General features: G+C 34.4%; 1 protein-coding gene and 1 pseudogene across 1 annotated transcript in view; both read left to right on the top strand.

Annotated features, from left to right (window-relative positions):
- Window positions 1-15734, top strand: part of HDX (highly divergent homeobox) — an 83815-nt gene that overhangs the window by 47368 nt on the left and 20713 nt on the right. The window contains exons 6-7 of the mRNA XM_036439822.2: window positions 11612-11688; window positions 14676-14759. Of these exons, the coding sequence (XP_036295715.1) occupies window positions 11612-11688; window positions 14676-14759 (161 nt within the window). The remainder of the gene's footprint in view (window positions 1-11611; window positions 11689-14675; window positions 14760-15734) is intronic.
- Window positions 12469-12604, top strand: LOC118720276 (annotated as a pseudogene).

Below are 15734 nucleotides of genomic sequence, written 5' to 3' on the forward strand. Positions count from 1 at the left end.
TCTATGTTTCAATGATACATATACACTGAGTGGCCAGATTATTATGATCTCTGAATATACAATAATCTGGCCACTCAGATTATTAGAGGTTCAGAGCATGAATTCATTCATGGATGGTGTCCAGCCAACCTGGCCATATGGAGAGGACTTGGGTGGTTGGTCGGACTCTTAGCCGAGGGGACAATTTGCATATTAGCCTTTTATTATATAGGATATACATTGAGTGGCCAGATTATTATGTGTTCAGAGATCATAATAATCTGGCCACACAGTTTATATTTAAAGTATATGTTTTGATATACATAGTAAAATTATTACTAAAATCAAGCTAATTCACATATCCTCAAATAGTGACATTTTTGTTGTGTATGATAAGAACACTGAAATTTAATATTTTAGCAAATTTCTAGTAAGCAGTGTAATATTACTAGTTATAATTGTGTTGTACTTTAAATCTCTAAACTTATTCATCCTATGTAATTGCAACTTTATACCCTTTAATAACTATCTCTCCATTTTCCCCACCTCCCCTCCCTGGTAACTATCATCCTACTCTTTGCTTCTATGTACTTGACTTTTTAAAATTCCACATATAAGTGAGATCATGCAGTACTTTTTTTGTGCGTCTTATTTCAATTAGCATAAGGTACCCCATTTTCATCCATATTTTTGCAAATGGCAAGATCTCTTTTTTATAGCTAATAATAATCCTTTATCAATAACTAGAGGCCTGGTGCACTAAATTTGTGCAGGAGAGAAAGGGGGGGCCCTCAGCTCAGCCTGGATCCTCTGCAATCCAGGACCCCTTGGGGCATGTCTGACTGTCAGACATCCCTCACAATCCAGGACCACTGGCTCCTAACTGATCACTTGCCTGCCAGCCTGATCATCCCTAACCGCTTCTGCCTGCCAGCCTGATAACCGCTAACTGCCCCCCCTGCCAGCCTGGTTACCCCTAAGTGGCCCCCCACTGGCCTAGTAGCCCCTCACAGCCCCCCCTTTGCTGGCCTGGTTGCCCCTTGCTAACACCCCTGCTGGCCTGGTTGCCCCACACAGCCTGCTGGTCAATTGTTTGGTTGTCCCTTACTAACCCCGCTGGTGTCCTGGTAGCCCCATACAGCCTGCTTGTCAGTCGTCTGCTGTTTGGTTGTTACTGTGAGGGTGTCATGACCAATTTGCATATTACCCTTTTATTAGTATAGATAATAAAAGCATAATATGCTAATTAGACTGGACATCCTTCTAGATGACCTTCTGGATGAAGCCAGGGCTGTAAGGGAAGCCCAGGTCCCAGGTGCCAGAGGGAAGCCAGTGCTGACAGCTGGGGGAAGGAAAGCCTACTCTTGCACAAAATTCATGCAAGGGGTTCAGCCATTGCAGCCCTGGCTTCATCTGGAAAAATGTCTGGTCTAATTAGCATATTATGCTTTTATTATTATAGATAAGTATATATTAATTTATGTATAAATGTATATAAAATGTGTATAAATTTATTTACCTATCCATCTGTCAACAGATACTTAGGTTATGTTTACATCTTAGTCAATGTAAATATTGCTGCAATGAACATGGAAGTGAAAATACCTCTTTGAGGTACTGATTTAATATCATTTCGTTATATACCAGAAGAGGGACTGCTAATGTTTTGAGGAATCTCCATACTATTTTTCATAATGGATGCACAAATTTACATTTTCACCAACAGTGTACAAGGATTCCTTATTTTCCATACCAGCACCAACACAAGTTGTCTTTTTTAATATATTTTTTTATTGATTTTTTTTTTATAGAGAGGAGGAGAGAGGGATAGAGAGCTAGAAACGTCGATGAGAGAGAAATATCGACCAGCTGCCTCTTGCACACCCCCTACCAGGGATGTGCCTGCAACCAATGTACATGCCCTTGACCGGAATCGAACCTGGGGCCTTTCAGTCCGCAGACCGATGCTCTACCACTGAGCCAAACCGATTTCGGCTAGTTGTCTTTTTTTAAATTTCAATTCTTTATTATTTAAAGTATTATGTAAGTTTCCTTTTTCCCCCATTGACCTCTCCTTGACTGCCCACACCCCAAGCACATGCCCTCACCCCCTAATCTGTGTCCTTTGGTTATGCTTATATGCATGCATAATGGTGCTTTGGTTGACCTCTTTCCCCCTCATCCCCCCCTTCCCTCATAAATTGGATAGTCAGTTCAATGCTTCTATGACTCTGGTTCTATTTTTGTTCATCAGTTTATGTTGTTCATTAGACTCTACAAATAAGTGAGATCATGTGATATTTATTTTCTCTGACTGACTTATTTTGCATAATGCTCTCCAGTTCCATCCATGCTGTTGCAAATGGTAAGAACTCCTTTTTTACCGCAGTATATTATTCCATTGTGTAGATATACCACAGTTTTTTAATCCACTCATCTGCTGATGGGCACTTAAGCTTTTCCAATCTTAGCTATGGTAAATTGTGCCACAATGATCATAGGGGTGCACATATCCTTTCTGATTGGTGCTTCTGGTTTCTTGGGATGTATTCCTAGAAGTGGCATTATTGGGTCAAATGAAAATTCCATTTTTAATTTTTTGACTATATGCCATACTATTTTCTACAGTGGCTACATGAATCTGCATACCCACCAGCAATGCAGAGAGTTTCTTTTTCTCCACATCCTCTCCAGAACTTGTAGTTTGTTAATTTGTTGATGATAGCCATTCTGAGAGGGGTGAGATGGGGTGAAAACACCTCATTGTTGTGATTTTCATCTCTTGGATGATTAGTGTCTTTGAGCCTGTTTTCATATGCCTTTGGCCTTCTTTATGTCCTCTTTTGAAAAGTGTCTCTTTACCCATTTTTTTTTATTGGATTGTCTTCCTTTTGTTAAGTTGTATGAGTTCCCTATAAATTTTGAATATTAAACCCTTATGGGAGACAACATTGGCAAATATGTTCTCCCATGGAGTGGGCTTTCTTATTTTGTTGATGATTTCTTTTGCTGTGCAGAAGCTTTTTATTTAGATGTATTCCCATTTGTTTATTTTCTCCTTAGTTTCCATTGGCCTAGCAGTTGTGTCAGTAAATATATTGCTATGACAAATTTCTGCTATTTTCTTGCCTATGGCTTCTTCTAAGATTTTTATGGTTTCCCATCTTATGTTTAAGTTCTTTATCCATTTTGAGTTTATTTTTGTGTATAGTGTAAGTTGGTGGTCTAGTTTCATTGTTTGCATGGATTTGTCCAGTTTTCCCAACACATTTATTGAAGAGACTGTCATGATTCCACTGTATGCTCTTGCCTCCTTTGTCAAATATGAACTAATCATAATGGCTTGGGTCAAATTTTGGATTCTCTGTTCTGTTCTATTTGTCTATATGTCTGTGCTAGTAGCAGGCAGTTTTGAGGACAGTGGCTTTGTAGTCTAACTTGATATCTGGCATTGTGATCCCTCAATCTTTGTTCTTCTTTGTCAAGACTTCTCACGTTCTTCAGGGTCTTTTTTTATTCCAGATGAATTTTTGGAGAGTATATTCTAGCTCTTTGAAGTATGCCCTTGGTATTTTAATGGGGATTACATTTAATATTTTGATTGCTTTGGGTAGTACAGACATTTTAATAATGTTTATTCTACCAATGAACAAGGTATATTCCTCTATCTCTTTTTTTAGCACCTGTAATTTTCTTAGTTCAGGTCCTCTACCTCCTTGGTTAAATTTATTCCTAGGTCTTTTAATTTTTTTGGTGCAATGATAAATAGGATTGTTTTTTTTGTTTTGTTTTGTTTTGTTTTATTTTGTTTTGTTTTTTTTTTTAGTTTCTCTTTCTGTGAGTTCATTATTAGTGTATAAAAAAGCCATAGATTTCTGGTTGTTAATTTTGTATCCTGTTACATTGCCAAATTCATTTATTAAGACTAGTAATTTTTTTATGGAGTCTTTGGGGTTTTCTATGTACAGTATCATGTCATCTGCGAACAATGACAATTTTACTTATTTTCCTTTTTGGAAGCCTTTTATTTCTTCTTCTTTTCTAATTGCCACGGCTAGCACTACCAATATTATGTTGAACAGGAATGGTGAAAGTGGGCATCCCTGTCTTGTTCCTGTTCTTAGGGGAAATGGTTTTAGGTTTTGCCCATTGAGTATGATTTTTGCTGTAAGTTCGTCATATAAGGCTTTTATTATGTTGAGGTATGATCCTTCTATTCCCACCTTGATGAGAGTTTTTCTCAGGAAAAGGTATTGGGTTTTGTCAAATGCCTTTTCTGCATTGATTGATACGATTATATGATTTTTATCTCAAATTTTCATGTGATGTATCACATTTATAGATTTGCAGATATTGTACCAGCCTTACATCCCAAGAATAATTCCCACTTGGTCATTTCTAATGTAATGCTGAATCCGATTTGCTAGCATTTTGGTGAAGATTTTAGCATGTATGTTCATCAGGAATATTAGCTTGTATTTATCTTTCTTTGTGTTGCCTTTATCTGGTTTTGGGATTAGGGTAATGTTAACTTCGTGGAAAAAGTTTGGAAATGTGCCTTCCTCTTGAATTTCTTAAAATAGTCTGAGAAGGATAAGCTATAGTTGTGTTTTTTTTTTTTTTTTTTTTTTTTTTTTTTTTTTTTTTAATGTTTGGTAAAATTCCCCTGTGAAGCTGTCTGGCCCGGGGCTTTTGCTTCCTGGAAGTTTTTTGATGACTGCTTCAATTTCCTCCATAGTTATCAGCCTATTGAGATTTTTAGAATTTTCTTGATTGAGTTTTGGAAGGTTGTATTTTTCTAGGAATATGTGTATTTTCTCCAGGTTGTTTATTTTGTTATAATAGAGTTGTTCATAGTATTTTTTTTTTTTTACAGTCCTTTGTATTTCTGTGTGGTCTGTTTGTTATTTTGCCTCTTTCATTTCTGATTTTATTTATTTGAGTTCTCTCTCTTTACTTCTTGGTGAGCCTGACTATAGGTTCATTAATCTTGTTTATCCTTTCAATGAACCTGCTTTGAGTTTCATTGATCTTTTATATTTTTTGGTCATTTATTTCTCCTCTGATATTTATTATCTCCTTCCTTCTGTTCACTCTAGGCTTTCCTTGTTTTTCTATTTCCAATTCATTAAGTTGTTGAGTTAGATAATTTATTACTTTTTTTTTTTTTTTTTTTTTTTTTTTTTTTTTTTTTTAGGTAGGCCTGTGGAGCTCTGAATTTTTCTCTCAGGACTGCTTTCACTGTGTCCCATAGACTTTGGATTGTTTTCTTTGAATTTTTATATTGTCAAATATACCAATTCCTTTCTTTGTGGTTTCTGACTTTTGTGTCATAATTACAAATTCTTTTTGTATACTATAATTATGTAAACATACTTCTATATTTACTTCTTATATCTTTATTATTTCATTTTTACAACTTGATACTTATTACATTTGAATTTATTTTGCTTTAAAATGTATGATGAAAATACCCAATTTTATTTTTTCCAAATGATTACCAAATTGCTCATAAACTAGTTATTAAACAATTAATCATTTTCCAGTGAGTTTAAATAAAGCATATATATTTTTGAAAGACAGTATGATAGTAGTCAGGCTAATACATATCCTATATAATAAAAGGAGAACATGCAAATTGACCCTAATTATAGAACTGCAGGGAATGACTGGTTCTCTATGATGTGCACGACCACCAGGGAGCAGACACTCAATGTAGGAGCTTACCCCTGGTGGTCAGTGCACTTCGACAGGGGCAGCACCACTTAGCCAGAAGCCAGCTCATGGCTGGCCAGTGCAGCCGTGTTGGCGGGAGCCTCTTCCACTTCTGGAGCAGCACTAAAGATGTTCGACTAATGCCTTAGTCCTCCCCCAAAAGCTCCCAGGCTGCCAGAGGGATATCTGACTGCAAACTTGGGCCCAATCCCCTGGGGAGCAGGCCTAAGCCAACAGGTGGACATCCCCCAAGGGCTCCTGGGCTTTCAGAGGGGTGTCTGACTGCCAGCTTAGGTCTGATCCCCTGAGGAGTGGGCCTGAGCTGGCAGGTGGACATCCCGAGGGGTCTTGGACGGTGAGAGGGCACAGGCCAGGCTGAGGGATCCCCCTGAGTGCATGAATTTTCATGTACCATGCCAGTAGTATACATATAAATGTACATGCACATTCACTTATGCATACATTCATATCATGTGGGTCAAATTCTGGATTCCTTATGTTAAACTGATCTGATTATTTATAACTGTGGCTTTATAAAATCTGTAAATATTTTATAGGGCTCTTATTATTCTTAGCTAACATTATTCTCAGTAACAAAAACACACTGATTCTTCTAGATGAACTTTAGAATTTCTTTCCACAAGCCTCCTCCACATAATTCATTTAAGATTTTTATTGGCACTACATTCAATGGATAGCATGATGTGTGAAGATAAATTCAGAATTCAATTTTGCATGTGTTGTGTTTTAGATGATGGCAGGACATCCATAAGGGGCTTTACAGCATACCCTTTTTAAGAATTTGGGTATGGAACTCAAGAGAGGAATTGAAACATGAGAAAATATCTGGGAGTCACCCACAGTGAGGCCAAAATAATGTCTGGCCATAGATATAGAAAATATAGTTAAATGAGAACATAGAAAACAAAAGAGTAAGATAGACAAGGACTGTGTGTTAAAAACAATCTATATTTGGGGACTGGAAGATAAAAGGGTGCCATTAAAAGAACATTTAGGTACAAGAGAATCAGGATATTATATTATTTATAAAACCAAAGAGAAAAATTTCATGAGGAAGAGGGGTAATTCTCTCAACTATCTCATATAGGTTAAGTAGAAATTCCTCTTATATGAGGTATCTAAAATGGTCCAAGGTGTACAAGTGGACAATAGAATTGTGGTACCTAGGAATTGGGCAGAGGGATATGGGGAGTTGTTGTTCAAGGGGTATTAAAAATTAGTTATACAAGAGGAGTAAGTTCCAGAGATCTGCTGAACAACATAGTGCCTATAGTTAGCAATAAAGGATTGTATACTTAAAAACTTAAGAGGGTAATTCATGTCATGTTCTGAACACCAAAAAAGTAACAAAGGATTTTTTTTAAGCTGATGGATATGTTTATTTCCTGGACTGTGGTGATAGCAACAGGAGTGTATACATATGTCTAAATTCACCAAATTGTAAACATTAATTATGTGCAATTTTGCATACCAATTATAACTGAATAAAGCGGGAAAATAAAATTTACAAAAATGAATGAAAAACCATTGAATTCAGTGTTTAAGGATTTCTTTGAAAAAGCAATTGTGTGGGTGAGAAAGGCAACCAAATTGCAGTAGGTTGAGTAATGAAAGGGATGTAAAAGATGTTAATATTGAGAGGGCCATGTATTTTCTTTCTTACCAACATTTGTTATAGATATTGATGATCATAACGGAGAATTTAGTGTATGGAAAAACTGTGAAGCAGAATGAAAGGAGTAGCCATTATGATTTTCAAGCCCCTATTTTTAATCTAGTGGGTGCATTAAACCATTTTGCCTAATGGTTGTATTTACTAAATTATATATAAATGCCTTGGAGTACTTGACTATTTTCACTGATTCATAAACAGATGTTTAGAGAATGACTGTGTGTTTCTATGGATGGATGGGAAAGCTGTAAGAATATAAATATGATAAAAAGAAATTACATAAACCCCTAAGGAGAGTTTCATTTACCAACTCCCACTAACCTCCCCCCTCCAAGAGGGAATTTTAAAAATTAGTTAATGGGGAAAATGAGCAAATTTTAGAGTTCCTAATGTACCACTGCTTCTACTGGCATCCTTTGTCATTTAATAGTGTGTTCTCTAGAGACCCGGCATAGTAATCAAGATCTAATGTAAAAAAGGATGGAGAATTGAATGCATAAGTCAAAAAATACTTTATGGGAAGTGAGATTGCCTAGAATTCCTCTTGATTGCTAATTTTTTATAGCTGCATGGTAAGATTTTCATTTTCATCACAAATTGCACCACAATATCATAAAAGAATGTTCAAGTACCGAAAAGAGCCTTTTTAAATATATACTGTCCTATTCGCTTCCTCATTTTACTGATGCAAAATAGTATTCTGAGTCATTTAATTAGGTGATCTTTTTGTGATGATTAAGTGAATTGTATAATCTGGCCTAGACTAATATCATACCTTTAAAATACACTAAACATATTACCTTTCAGTTTTGAAAATGTAGTTACATTTTTGTTTACTTTGAGAGTTTCATTAACTGCATGACAATGTAGATCTAGAGAGACAGAATAAAGAGTACCTGAGCATACAATTTAAAAATCATAACAACTTGAAATTCAGGGTTCTTTATAATATGGCTATTGGTAGTCTTCCAAATGTTCAAGAAGAAAGAAGTATTTTTTTTTAAATCAGGTCTTATATTTTACATGTTAAAATTTATTAAAAATCACATTAAAAGCCCTGGCCAGGTGGCTCAGTTGGTTGGAGAGTCATCCTGTACATCAAAAGGGTTGCAGGTTTGAATCCTGATTGGGTCACATTCCTAGGTTTCAGATTTGATACCTGATCAGGGTGCAGGAGACAATTTATGGATGTTTCTCTCTCACACAACTCTCTCTCACATCTCTCTCTCTCTCTCTCTCTCTCTCTCTCTCTCTCTCTCTCTCTCTCTCTCTCTCTCTCTCTCTCTCTCTCTCTCTCTCTCTCCCTCCCTCCCTCCCTCCCTCCCTCCCTCCCTTTTTCTCTGTCCTTTCCCTCTCTCTAAAAATATCAATAAACATATCCACAGGTGAGGATGAAAAAAACGTTTCTAGAAAAAATTTCTACAAGCAAAATTAAGGATCATTTTAAAAATACAGTAAAAGACAGGTTTAACCAAAGTCACCAAAAGGTGCAGTTTATCTTTCAGCAGTTTCAATTTCACTATTTTGCTTCTGAGAGAATAGGTACTTCGCTGATAAAGAACTTCTGACTTACCTCTAACTTTCATCTTTTACCTCTCTTCACTTATTCCATTTTTTTTTCCTGTATGGAGTGAAAGAGAAAGAAGGTGTAGTTGGTATTGAGTAAAAAACAAGAAACCACAATAAAATAAAACAACCTAGCTACCTGGCTTTATCCCTCACCTAACTGCAAATGCTACAGAAGTAATAGATGACTCAGTTTCTTAATTTCAAGTTCTCTGTCCACCAAATATGTTTATGGCTGAGCAATTTTCAAGATTTCTACTACTCTGAGAAGCAAATTGTTTGAAGTATGGGAAAATGAATATCTATAACATTAAGTTTCATAATGAAACCTTTTTTTAGCTGTGTCTATTATGTGGGTGTGCACATGAAAGATAAATCTACATATAGTTACTATGGTCGCCACATAGAATACTCTCTAGAGAATTCACTGATTAATAATTCCACTTACTTGTTTAGTTTCCAATTTTAAGGCTTATTTTGGAAGGGCAGGGGATAATCAGACACATTGGCAATGTTTAACTTTCAAGCTTTCACTAACATAGAAACCATCTGTAAGTTAAAGAAAACATGCCTTATATAGCTGTATAATTTCACACCTTTTTATTTTAGGAATCCTCAAAACAGTTTTGTTTACATCTTATAATTAACTATGAATGAGCATGTTTCTGGAAAAACAGAACTGTGTAATTCCAGTAATGATGTTGATAAACAAACTAACGTATATTCTGAGGGTACCAGTACTAATACCAGCTATGAAACTAAACTTGATGACAATTTTCCTTCCATTTCATTTAGTTGCTGATTATATAAGAATTGAAATGTCTATGACTTGAAATCTCTAAATAACAAATAGATAATAGCTTCTTCTGTCTAGAAACCATTATTTTTTTTTTGATAGCCCAGGAGGTGTGACTTAGTGGTTGAAGATTAACCCATGAACCAGGATTCTGTTCAATCCCCAGTAGAGGACATGCAGAAGGCAGCCAATCTATGTTTCTCTTTCATCAATGTTTCTATTTTTCTCTCCCACCCAAACCTCTCTTGAAAAGCAACAAAAAATATATTTTAAAAATAAATTGAACATTGCATTAAAATTCCAAATTAAGAAACCAAGTCATCTATTACTTCTGTAGATGGGCTATTTTAAAAAACTTCCCTGGATGCTTAAACACTAATTATCTATGTATTCATATGTGAGTTTCTAGATCAACCATGTTTTCCTCCTAATCATCCCCGTAATCATACAGAGCGCACCTATATGTCTTTCCATGGAAATGAATGGATTTGGAAATATATATTTGTTCTGTTTTAAATGGCAAAATAAGCCGAAACTGGTTTGTCTCAGTGGATAGAGCATTGGCCTGCGGACTGAAAGGTTCCAGGTTCGATTCCGGTCAAAGGCATGTACCTTGGTTACGGGCACAACCCCAGTGAGGTGTGTGCAGAAGGCAGCTGATCAATGTTTCTAACTCTCTAACTCCCTTCCTCTCTGAAAAAATCAATAAAATATATATTTTTTAAAAAGAACTTTAAATGGCAAAATAAAATGTCGGTCATTACTCAGGGCTAAAGAATTCCAGTTGTATGTATGCAAATAATCTCCATACTATGGCTGTGCAGAAGGAACAGAGAAAAACGTTGCTTCCCTGTTTTCCTAAGTAGAGGTAGGAGTAATTAAAACAGGTGGTTATATTGTAGATATCCTATGCTGTGAATGAGCCACTTCCTCTACCTCAACACAAGAAACTTTTTAGTAATTGGCTTCTATGAATTAATTTTTCTTTTGTTTCTCATTTTTTTACATACTGAATTTTGATCACAAAAGGAATATTTTCATTATAGAAAACATTGGAAAATACAATAAGAATTTTGGAAATAACCCTACCCCTCAGTGATAAACATTCTAAAAACAGAGGTTGGGGAAAGTTTTTGACAGTGTTTTCTCTACATATGGACAGGAGTGTGAGTGTGTGTGTGTGTGGGGGGGGGTGTGGGTGTGCATTCACAAACACCTGCCTTTTTATAAAATTGGAAACTTACTATATTTATAGCTTTATATCATATCATGTATTTGAAAATTATCACTTTTCTCTTATTGCAATGAGTAATGCATATTCATTTAAAAATATTTAATTATGAAAGAGCAAATGAAATAAGTAACATTAGACAAAAGGAAGAAAAATAATAATTGCCTATAATTTTATCCAGAAATATTTTATGTAAATAGTGTTAGTTTTCTTTTTCCAGGAATATGTACACATTTTTTAGTATACCTACATAGTAGGTTCTGTCACTTTTATTTATTCACTTTCCATTATGTCATGAATCTTTTATTTAATATCAACTATTTTTCTACTTCATTTTAGTAGCTTCATTTCTCTTATTGTAGGGATAGGCCCTAAATGAATTCTCCAATTCTCATTGTTAAGCATATAGGTTGCTTTCATTTTTTTCAGTTATAAATAATATAATGGTGACCATCCATGTATTTTTACCTATTCACATTTAAAAAGTAGAATGGCTCAACAAAGCATATATGAAGTGAATTTGCCATTTGTGTCTTTTTAAAATAAATTATTTCATTGATCTTGAATAAAGCATTCTCAATAAAGTTTTGAGAAATGTAAAATGAAATCATGGCCTTTTTGTCTATGGAAGAGTCCAATGAAGTTGTTCCTAATGAAACAAGGGCTGATAAGGAGGAGGACCACCATGCAGTATCCGAGGATAATGTGGTATGTACATTTTGAAATTATTTTCTCATTACATATTGGATTTTAAGGATATGTTCCTAGTTGGTGACAACATTAGTGGTTTCAGAATAAAGTCTTGTTCCACTTTACAAATTAAAACAGAACTATTACCAATGAATTCTATATCTTTGACAGTTTAACAAATGAAAGTTAAAGCACTGTCTATTTAACCTCAGACTTTTTCAGTTTAAGGGATTGCAAATATAAAAATCTAATGCTTACTACACATAGGACATTTTATGCATAACAAGTTATTTTCTTCAACACATTTAGCAGAGCAGATTTCTTCTCATTTCATAGATGACAGAATTAAAACAGGTTAGCTTGAAATTATGAAGGAAGCCTTTGTTGTTTCTGGGACTTGTATCTAAGGATTCCTTACTCCAAGGTCTCTCTCTGTTCAGACCATTCCTACCTTACATGGTGTGTTTGGAACCTTTTCTTTTTTCTAGCTAATTGGCCTCTGTTATCTTAAAAATTGCAGCAATGGAGGAAAACAGTAGTAAGCAATTGAATAGCAGTCAGAGACAAGCTATGTGTGGATTAAACTGGGTTTTGTAAAAATATAAGCATTGTTGGTATTATAGAGATGTCCTCTGAGGAGCTGTTTTAGCAATATCTGTTTATATTCTGAGTCTGTCAAGTAATACTGATTTTAAGATGGTATTAAAGTCAGACATAAAGGCAAATGTCATTGTGCTTTGTTTTTGCTTTTGGATAAGTGTTTTGTGCCTCAATGCAACTTTTTAAAAATGGCCTCTATGGCACATGCTCAGAGCAGAGGGCCTGAGGAAATGGTTCTTTGGTTCACAGCAGAGCCAACAGGAATTTGGAGTCATTGTGACAAGGAGAACAAAACCTATGGCCTTCCTATGAACAAAAAGAGGTCTCTATAATGGATTTTTCTGTTAAAAAATACTGTAACTTCAAGATTTACCTTAGCTTTAATTACAAACATTGTTTACCAGACACTGTAATCCTGTCACATCTGCTTAATAAAAGTTAAGCACATAAAATACAGTTTTGTTATTTTTTGTTAAACATCAATAATATATGTGTTTTCTACATGCACAATATTGTTTAGAATTGCATTTCATTGACTTTAGTACTGAGTTAAGTTGATGTTCGACTCTTCTAACACTACATTCAAAGGGCGCATAGGAAAACAAGTGCTAATATTCTTAAATCCCACCAAGTAATAATCTTCTCTGCTACAGATTTGAGTTACATTATACAAATTACATATTGAACCTCTTTTCCCCTAAAGACATGCTCATTTTAGCCTAAATTTCTCTGAACTGGATCTCCCCTGTAGCAGACCTTTGAAGATAATGAATGAAGAAATGGCATTGGGTGACCCACAGTCACTTAGTCACTTAATTTTTCAAGAGCAATTGATTTTCAGAGACAAAAGTCCAGACTTTCAAAGGTTGATCGTTTCTGCCTGTAGCTTTGGAGTGTCCCCAATTATTCATGGATACTAAATCACAAAGACATATAAGATCTATTTATATGCACAAATCTGTACAGAGGCCATTGGTGGTTTCCTCCCTAGATTATTTAGCTACTTTATCCCAGAACCAATCAAAATATATTGAGATTCTTAAAAATAACATTTAACAAATGATCAAATCAGAGGTCTGTTGAGACCTGACAGGATTAAGTCCTAAGTTTATAGTTATTATAATCGAAAACAAAACATTAGATTCATCTCCAGGCAGTAGTAGAAAGTAATTTCTTTGCAGTTGTCCTCTTGACTCAGAAGCCTGCAGGTTACAACCCCTGTTATGGTATTGTACTCTCCCAGGAAATATATGAAATATGATCAATCCAAGATTGTGACTTTTAATCGCTATATGTATTGCTGAATAGGAACTTGTTTTCAATTCTTTCTACAATATGTTGCTGTTAATGTGCTCTTTCTAAAAAGACTGCCTAGTGACTAATTCTAGCTTAGCTTTTCTCTTTTAAAAATTTCTTTTGGGTTGGTTGGGCTTAAACATTTAGAATAGTTTTTCTTTAACTCTGGTTTTCATATGCAAAAAGTAAAAATTAGATCTGATTTTATGTTTTGGTTTTGCTTTTGGAAAAATGTTCCAGGGTTAGAGAACTTGCCTTGCCCAAAGGTTGAAGCTTATTGATCATTCTTTTCATTAGTGCTAAGTTGTTTTTTTGTTTTTCTTTTGACAGATATTTAATGAGTACCTTCTGTGTACAAGATACTATATAAACTATTCTGTACCTTAACTCTAAAGCTAAGGCCAGTTTAGCATCTTTCTCACTCTTCCTTCTTACTGTCCAGTGAAAGAAACATAGCCATGCTATTTTGATCATTGCATTATACATGTCTGCTTTCAATTGTTTAGCTAATGGAGTGCAGTAAAAAAGTGAATTGTTTAAAAAATGTATTTGACTTTGAAATTCATGTTTTATGTTGAAATTTTACATTAGAAATTGCAGAGATGTCTGAGGACTTAAGAAATATTTAAGCCAATTAGGTATGGTTACCTTTAAATACACTACCCTTATAGGAAAACACTTCCTTGTCACTGGAGGGCACTATTTAAGTAGAATTTAAATGTCTGTTGTTGTTTTTCAGGGATATTGTAAATAGTTTTTTGTTTGTTTGTTTTGTTTTCTTATTTTAAATAGTATAACAATAATTTCTTTTTAAGTTTAATTTAATGTATTTATTGCTGACACTATTATAGATGTCCCACTTATCCTCCCTTCAGTAATTTTCTATTTACTAAGCAGTAATTAATTAAAGATCGAGGTAAGTGGCTTAGACACAACACTGAGTGTTAACACTAGGGGGCCAGTCAGTTACATGAGTTTATTCCAGATATTGTGGACTAGATAATCCCTTAGCTAAAGCTGAATATTGAATGTATACACTCTATACATTATTGAGTGTAGTGATGATGATAAAATCTATATTTATAAAAACTTCTCTACCTGTGTTACAGAAAATAGAAATTATTGACGATGAAGAAAGTGACATGATAAGTAATTCTGAAGTAGAACAAGTGAATTCTTTCTTGGATTATAAGGTAAAAGTAATTTCAAATTGTGAATTCATTAAGAGAAGGTATTAGATGAGGCAGAGGTCTACAGTGCTTATGTATTGGTCTATTTCACTTCCACTTGATAAGTTAAACATGCTGGGACTCCACATTGACTGTCTCAGATAACTTCGATATCAGTCAGGGTGCTGGTCATTTTAATTAATACTGGCTGGTTCAGGGGTTATAGTTATCAGCACAGGCTTTGCTCAATAGGAGTAGGTATTGATGGTGTACAAGTTGATGCTGTGCATAGTGATGATTAATGTGAAATTTATGGCAATGCTTTTTTTAAACTTAATGTTCATTTTTAAATGGTAATAAAAGGGATTTTTCCAGATTTTTCTTTTGCTATTTTTATCTTGAATTATTATACAACTTCTGAAGACCATTTTAAAAACATACAGTAGTATATCTGTTGTAGGAGAAGTTTAAAAATAATCCCTAATGCAAATACCAAATGAATAGAAATTACCTTTTCTTAATATCACTTGTTACTAAATTGAAAAGCTTATTTTGATAGCATGGCATACACAGTTTTGTTTTTATTCAATTTTGAAAGCTATCAGTCCATATGTTAATACATTTTCTGCATATATGTATAATTGTTTTCCCTTTGTTAATCAGTATCATATCTTACAAGTTAATTTTGGAGTCTTTTGAAATTTTGGTCACACAATCATGTTTCCATACACAAAATTATTTTTTGAAACATCATAAGAGTTCAAAACAGAGTCTAATAACAGAAAATAACATAACTATAATCAGAAAAACACAACAGCTGTCATTTTCTCAATTTTTTTCACTTTTACTTTAATTCAAAGTTATGTCATTCAGCAGATTTTGTTTTCCAAATGTGCATAACATGTCAGATTTTAAAATATTAAATAGTGTAAACACAGAAGGAAATTATCTTTTGAAATTTGTTTTCTAAGTGGTCAAAAGCACAATATAATCCTGTAT

The sequence above is a fragment of the Pipistrellus kuhlii genome, unplaced genomic scaffold, assembly GCF_014108245.1.
Source record: "Pipistrellus kuhlii isolate mPipKuh1 unplaced genomic scaffold, mPipKuh1.p scaffold_m20_p_16, whole genome shotgun sequence".
Taxonomy (NCBI): Eukaryota; Metazoa; Chordata; class Mammalia; order Chiroptera; family Vespertilionidae; genus Pipistrellus; species Pipistrellus kuhlii.